This window comes from Lactuca sativa, chromosome 6 (assembly GCF_002870075.4).
Source record: "Lactuca sativa cultivar Salinas chromosome 6, Lsat_Salinas_v11, whole genome shotgun sequence".
NCBI classification, from domain to species: Eukaryota; Viridiplantae; Streptophyta; class Magnoliopsida; order Asterales; family Asteraceae; genus Lactuca; species Lactuca sativa.
Genome location: NC_056628.2, coordinates 33,403,628 through 33,411,645, shown reverse-complemented (window position 1 = coordinate 33,411,645; position 8,018 = coordinate 33,403,628). Strand labels below are relative to the sequence as shown.

At 34.0% G+C, this 8,018-nt stretch overlaps 1 protein-coding gene across 1 annotated transcript; it reads right to left on the bottom strand.

Moving 5' to 3' along the window:
- Nucleotides 1–1,831: 1,831 nt before the first annotated feature.
- On the bottom strand, nucleotides 1,832–4,718 carry LOC111897328 (transcription initiation factor TFIID subunit 12). The gene is made up of 8 exons (XM_023893285.3): nucleotides 4,112–4,718; nucleotides 3,871–4,032; nucleotides 3,218–3,739; nucleotides 3,035–3,109; nucleotides 2,803–2,881; nucleotides 2,642–2,706; nucleotides 2,242–2,277; nucleotides 1,832–2,149 (listed from the first exon to the last, which is right to left on the bottom strand). The coding sequence occupies exons 1-8, from the start codon at nucleotides 4,640–4,642 to the stop codon at nucleotides 1,994–1,996; spliced, it is 1,626 nt and encodes a 541-aa protein (XP_023749053.1). The 5' UTR covers nucleotides 4,643–4,718; the 3' UTR covers nucleotides 1,832–1,993.
- Nucleotides 4,719–8,018: the final 3,300 nt, after the last annotated feature.

Here is an 8,018-nt window from a genome sequence, read left to right as displayed (position 1 = left end):
AAAACTGAATGACCAAATATATACAAATCGAAAAATATATTACCCTTCTAAGTCATTATCCCTTCTAAGGAAATCTTCCCTTTTAACCATATTTCTACTATTCTTGATCAATGATATGCACGAGTTTTATGATAACAATGATAGTGAAACTTATTATATTATATCCTACATTTATATAGAGGTGCACAAAATGAACTGGTTTTTTGAGAACCGATGGAATAGAACCGGATCAGTTTTTTTACAGCAACTGTTTTTTGAGAACCGATGGAATAGAATCGGACCGATTTTTTTCTAAAGCAATCGTTTTTTGAGAACTCGACCAAATAAAATCAAACTGGCAGTTTAGAATCATTTTCTTTTAAATCGAAAATCAGTTTTTTTTTGTTTAAAAAAAAAAAACAAAACTGATTTTTTAACAAAATTTCATTTTTTGAGAATTCTTAAAACCTAACCGGTTAAGAACCGGTATCTGTGCACCTCTACATTTATATATGGGACAAAAGAAAATGAATTTCTATGTTGGATCCTTGACTACTTGGGTAGTTGGGTTGTAAGGCATTGGGCCGGATTTAGGCCATTGATCTTTTAAGACCCGACATAAAAAATAAAAATAAAAAGAAAACAAATTTTTTTTTTTAAATCATGGCCATGAAATCTTGAACAAGAAATTTTCGACTACATTCGTTGAAAATACACTTCATTCTTTTCTTTACATAAACCAAAGATGTATTAAAACAAGAAAACCTCCATATATCTCGATTTCTATCTATTTTTGAATGGCGTAATCTTGATAACAAGTCCTGGAAACACGTCATCTGGATCATGAATATGTGGGTTTTCTTCAACAATATAAGGATCCCCACATTTTTCACCAATCATATGCAACGTCTCTCCTTCACGAACCACATATATCTCATCACAAGGACCATAACCCACGTCACTTCTTTGAACTCGATTCACCATTCTTTCATTCTCATTAGCAAACGACTCACAGCAACTCAAAACCAACATTGACACCAAGAACAACGAACAATACCATGAGAAGGTTTCAGCCATTGCTCTAGACAAATGAACTCTATCCATCATGATTATGTGTTTTAGGGTTTCTGGTGGTTTTAAAGATGAGTTTTGGTTGATTAGGAAGGAGTTTTGGTTGTTGGAGTTGGTGTGATGGAAAAGTACAGGTGTGGAAGTTGAAATGGTTGTTTTCAGGGGGTAGTTAAGTGTCAGTTCTAAGAAGAAATTAAAAAGAAGATAAAGAGAGACAATATTAATTGAGCCCAGAAGTTGGTTTAACTGCTTTATAATCGAATGTCTAAATGACTTCTTTAAGTTCTTGGTGGTGTTGGTCAACTGCAAAACAAAATATAAAAAGTCAAACATTGATTGTGTCAAATAGTGCTAGAAGCTAGATTGTTTTTAACACAAAAAATAATAACCTTGTAACTCTTTTATCAATTAGTCACTCCAAATTAATAGCTATCGTTTTTTTATCAAATTCAGGTTAAAGTAGGTAAATATTTGACGGTTGAAAAAAATGAGTTTTGAGTACTAGATGATAGTTTGCAAATCAATTAAAAGTACATTTTGGTTTTGAAGTCAAACTTAGAACATTACTCGTCACTTTTCGATATTTTATAAGTTTTGGAAAGGCGTTATATCACATCAAACACCAAACGATAATTAAAATGTTAGGTCGCAATGTGTATTAACTTGGTAATAGGAATTATCATAATATCATATGTTTGGCCTTAAAAGTATAATTTACCAATTTTATTTGGAATGTGAGAAGACATCTATTTATCTACAATTCTAACAGAAACACTAAAGGTGCACAAATTTGGGTTTTCACCGGGTGTAAAAAAAATTTGGTAAAACAACAGAATTATATTATCAAATCTTGTCACGTAAAAAAAAAAAACCACTAGCTAATATATACTAGAATTTTCTAGTTAAATCTATAACCCTCGACAGTAAAAAAAACGGTTATAATTTACGTGGCTTCACGACCCTTTGGATTTGGAGAACCGATAACAAGACCAGGTGCCTTTGCCGGATGACCTTTAGCACCACCGCCGCCGCCGCCGCCAGCCTGTCCGCCTGAGCTTTTCAAATTTGGCGTCTCAGCAGCAGCAATCGACTTCTTAATCTAAAAAATTAAAAATAAATTATTATTTAACTTTTTTTTTTTAATTAAAAATTAATAAATTCAAGCAAAGTGTAGTAGAGTATTTTATATACCGCAGCTAGTCGCTCTCGGTGAACATCATTACCAAACTGAAAAATATCAAAAACTCAAATGTTACATGTAAAGAGAATTACCTTTTTCATCCCTGAGTATTGTATTTTTTGCAATTTTGGTCCCAACAAGTTTTTTCTTGCAATTTTGGTACTTATTTGAGGTTTTTGCAACCCTTTTGGCCCATAAAGCTTATTTTTGCAATTTTTGCCCCAAAAATAAAGTCATGTTACTTGGAACAAGGACCAAAAAACGTTACAAAAACCTCAAAGAAGGACAAAATTTTGCAAGGAAAAACTATTTGGGACCAAAACTGCAAAAATCAGCTATAGTCAGGGACCAAAAATGTAATTTACTGTTTTTTATGTGTTAAAAAATTGCATATTGCTTAAGAGTCTTTACTGGTTTCTTGTAGCACTTGATTTCATCTCCACCAAACCCAGGGAGACTCATGTTCCAGTTTTTCTCTGAAAAAAAGCAACCCATTTTTAGGTTTAATTCAGAATTTTAAATTTAAAGTAAACAAATATATTTTGGGATTAATTATTTTTTTTAGTTCTAACCCAGATGTAGAAGAATGTCCTTTGACTCCAAAGTATTTGATTTCCGATGTTTGGCTAAAGAGCATGCGTAGGTTGTAATCTGGAGCAAGTAGACAAATGAAACAAATAAGAAAAAAAAAAGTTTTCTGTATAAAAAGATCCCAGTTCATTAAACAATACAAGCAAAATCTTTAAAAAAACATTTTGTCAAGTACATTTTACTACTAAAATATTTAGGGAAGATGGAGCTCACAGATTCAACAAAATCATCAGCAATATCAACAAGAATGTCATCCACTTCAGGATCCAATCTTTCACCTGGATCAATCTGTCCATTACAGATACCCAAAAAAGAATTTTCAACAGTTTCAGTTGTTATATAAATTATATTATATGTAGCCACTTCATATGAAAGAAATTGATGACAGATGCTTACTTGAGCAACTATTTCATGGATGCTTCTTTTGCTTATAATCCTATTACAAGGCTCACTAGCTTCCATGCCAGCTAGCGCTCTGTTAAACACAGGTGGCGGTGCAACCCCGCTAGGTGGCCCACCACCAGGAGCAAACGGTCTTTGGTTCCCCAACCCACGGTTTCTCGCCAACTGTTGCTGATGTGTCAAAGTTTGTGGGACCCTTGATGGTGGTAATGTGTAATGTTCTTGTGGCTGTTGTGTTAATGAAGATGGTTGTGACTGTAAAGATGAGGAGATTTGAGGTTGATTTGTGGATGTTGAGATGGGGTTTTGTGGTTGTGATGGTAAGTGGGATCGGTTCTGTAATGATTGAGGACTTATTTGTGGTCTGAATGATGGTGGTGCAAGAGGAGGCTTGCCTTGTGAGGTGGAAGATAGCCATGGTTGATTATGAGGTTGTGAGGTTTGTGGTGTAGTGGGTGATGGTGTTCCTGGTGATCCAACTGATGGAAGTCTTAAAAGACCATGATCTTGAAAATTCTGCAGATAAGATGATCATAACTTGACATCATCATCAATGATCAATCTAGTGCATTTATATGTATCATGATTCATGAATGTCATGTAGCATTACAATTTGATATTAGAACAGGAGAGACAAAAACACTAACTTGTGATGCAGTCTGATTATTAGCACCTGTCTGTGGTCTAAGAGAAGATTGCAGAGGTCTCTGTGGATGCGATGCAGGAACTCCACTTGGGCGAAGTGAAGAATTGGAACCAAGAGATCCCATCATTCCTACTCCCGGCATTCCAGATATCGATTGCCTCACCTTGAATATATATACAGATGTTAATGTTGGAGACAACAAATTGTGATAGTGAAATTAGGTTAGAAGGAAATTGGCATACCTGCGGAGTGCTAGTACTGGTTGCAGATTCGGGCATACTAACAGTACCAGGACGACCTAATCCTCCACCAAACTGCGAACCAAACGAAGATGGAGTCAATGACGAAAACGAAGTGGGCGGCTGCGGAGAAGGACCATGTGCAGGAACTCCTATGGCCATCCCACCCCTCTGTGGCGGTGGGATCGAAGTTAATGAAGAGGAAGGGGCAGTGGCATGATTGGTTATGGAAGAAAAGTGAGGGAAAGGAGGAGGATTTTGTTGCCAAGGGCGGCTAAATGGGGTTCGTAACATCGGATTTAGGGGTTGGGGTTGCAATGGCTGTGATATCGGTGGATTTGGGTGTTTAGGGTTAGGGTTTGGGTTTACGTAAGGAGGAAGTGCTTGTAATGAAGATGAAGATGAGGTGGTCGAGAGCTGTTGCGGTTGAGATTGTTGTGGTTGTTCAGGTGACGTGGTGGAGGAAGTGGTGGTGATAGGTGGTGTAGTGGATGCTGGTGGCGGTTCCGACGACGGAGGCTGTGTTTGCTCCATCGGATTGACAGGTGCGATGATTTCCGCTGTGCTACTTTTAAATGTTTGGATTCGGGTTTATTGGAGAGGGGTGACCGACTAACCGGGTTTATTAAAAATTTGTTTATGTTTAGAATCAACAAACTTTTAATTTTGTAAAAAAAGAGGTATTATATTTTGTTTTTGTATATTATGCTATTAAATGTATTAAAGTGTTTAAAAACATCTTTATCATTTGTTGTAGCATGTTTGTTCGGTTTTTAGTAAAAAAATGTTTACATGGATATTACATAGCAGGATCGAGTGAACTAATATTGGTTGAACCAAAAGATCGGACCAGTATAAGTGAACTAATATTGGTTTGGTTTACGGTACGAGATCAATTATATCGGGCTTAGAACAAGTTAATACTGAAAAAACCATGATCAATTGGAAACGGAAATATTTGAAAATTGGGATATCGGAAATAACAAAAAAAACGAGACATTTTCGGTGAATAAAATGTGTAAATAAGTTGTTAGGTACTTTTTAGAAGGATCTATCACAACAACAATGGATGTCATTAAGATGTGGTAGGAGATTTAGACGTCAACAATCGTGTATCCATAGGGAGAAAAATGATTGTGTCACTTAGATGACATTCGGCATATGTAGTTGGTACCTAAAAATAAAAAAATAAAAAATAAAAACTAGCAACAAGACATAAAGGTAAAGGAAATTAAATTTAGAGCATATGGATCTAAGGACTTGCAAAATAAGGCAAACAAGGGGTAAATGTTCGTGAGCAATAAAACTAATGAATAGCTAAATCAAGAAATATATTTTAATAAAATTGAACAGTTAACCAAACATTTAAAGGGACGATGCTACCCATCAACCTTAATGTGCAGTCTCGATATTCTCTTATATTATGTCATATCCGCAAAAAGACCAAGCTCTTATATGTCAGGCCTTCACTATCCTTCCATTTTCTTTTATGACTTTTTCTCCTCTTCTAACCCTCAATCACCATTTAGTTCATCTTCATCGTTACTGATAGAAGCCTCTTATGGACATGTACATACCACCACAATCGTGTTTCCCTTAATTTTTTGGTGATTTGTGCCATTTGCACTAAGCTTCTTATAGTCGCATTCAATATCTTATCCAATAACGTTCTACCATAAGTCCACCTCAACATCATCATTTCTGCAACTTCCATCTTTCTCTCTTGCTCCTTCTTAGCCGACCAACATTTAGATTCGTACATCATTGCAGACCTCATTATTACCTTATAAAATCCCTCTTAAGTTTCCTCATATATAAACTCAACACGACGCCCTCAATTTTAACCAACCTATATTTATGTGATGGGAGACGAAGGGGAAAGTGAGAGAGACAGTGAAGGAGACGGAGGATGAGTGGAAAATGCCAAGTTCACATAAGATGAGCCTAGGGAAGCATGTCAACACTGATGAAACCAATAAGAGAGAAGCACGTCAAAAGAAAATATAAAAGAAACATCATCTTTCTGTCAAAAATTAATATATATATATATATATATATATATATATATATATATATATATATATATATATATATATAATACCTAAAAGAAAATACAAAATACAATTTCACCCATCTAACAAATTGCAATTTTAATTTTTTTTATAATAACTTATAGTATTTAAATAAAATTAAGAATCTCTAGTTAATTAACACGAAGAAATATATATATATATATATATATATATATATATATATATATATATATATATATATATATATATATATATATATATATATATATATATATATATATATATATATATACGATCTTATAAAAGAAATCTAACTATTTCTAAAAATAGATTGATTATAATAATAATATTTTTTAAGACGTCCATGTGATGAAGCTGATAGTACAAGTAACCATTAATAAAATAATATTAAATTTTAACCACGTTTTGAATTCAAATATTTCTCATCAAATCTCCTTATATTTCTCAGCAATTTGATATGGTTCCCTCCAATCCCGGATTCATTCAAATTTTGAACCCTTTTGGATATCCTTAAATTTAGCATGTTGATTCAAATATCTCTCCCATCGCATATACATCTTTGTTCCCTCCCCTACTATAAAGCCCACCGTCCAGGAACAGAAAATGACTTCATCTCTCATCTTCCACTATCCCCAACCACCGGTTCTATGACACCACTTTCTGATGTCTTTCCTTCCAAAAACGACTTCACCACAGGAACCCTAAATTACTTTTGGAAGCTCACCCTCTTCTCATTCTCTATCTTTTTTCTCTCAACTGGCATTTAGAGTTTTGATTTGTCATATGTGACGCCGTCCACCGCGGCCATGACATTTTTTGATCGTTTTTACACCATCGCTTCCAGTCAAACCCAACCATTCCCAAATGTCAGCCTGATCGATACACACTTTTGTCGTTTTCATGGTTATGCATTCAACCACCCAACACCATGGGTTCCAACATATTCAGGTATATTTCTAAACCATACATTTATGTACAATATTTATTGCAATTTTGAAATATTTTAAATAGATACTTAGTTTTTGACCTACTTCGATTTTCTAAACATTGAGGTTCAATTTTGTGGAAAGATCTATGTTTGATCTTTTTCATTTTCATGTTTGTTGTATCATTTTCCGAATTGAGGATGTTATTACGAAGCTCAAAATCTAGAAGAAAAAATGAGCAATGGGTGACTGGTGAGAGTACAATCCTTCATTTGACCCTAATTACCTATCTATATTTTTCTTTTTAATCTAGATGACTCTAGGTGGAGTCCATGCTTTTCACGAATAATTTCATTTTGGAACTACCTTTTAGTTTAGTTGTTTTTGGTTCATAAGTCTTCAACCATTTTCGAATTTGTTGTTGTTTTTATTTTATTTTTAGCTCTAATTTGTTTCTTTTAGTGTGATCCAGGTTCAATTTCTTTTGCAACATGTATTGGCTAGAGAGAAGCAAACACAAGAGTGTCCAATACATTAAAGAGAGAAGCAAAGGCCCATTTTTCTATTGTTTTCTTTGCTTAATCTAAAGCTCTTTCCAACTTCTTTAATTTTCATATTTTATGATTATATATATGTTTTGAGATTTTACTTTTGATTGAATTGATTAGTGTGAAGACTAACAGTTATAAAAAAATAGATCTAAACTTTATGAAGAAGATCGATGTTTTGAGGGGTTCATTTTTTTTTTCTTATTGTGTTAATTTTGGAGGTTTCTTTTTAGGTCCAAAAATCTGGAACATAACATCCCATGGACGATGAACGAAACACGATTTTAACCCGTAAGTTTATTCCTATCGGTTTATTTCTGATTTGTCATATACTTTTTCTCTAATATTCCAGGTTTAGATTTCCATTTTTTCTATCATTTTT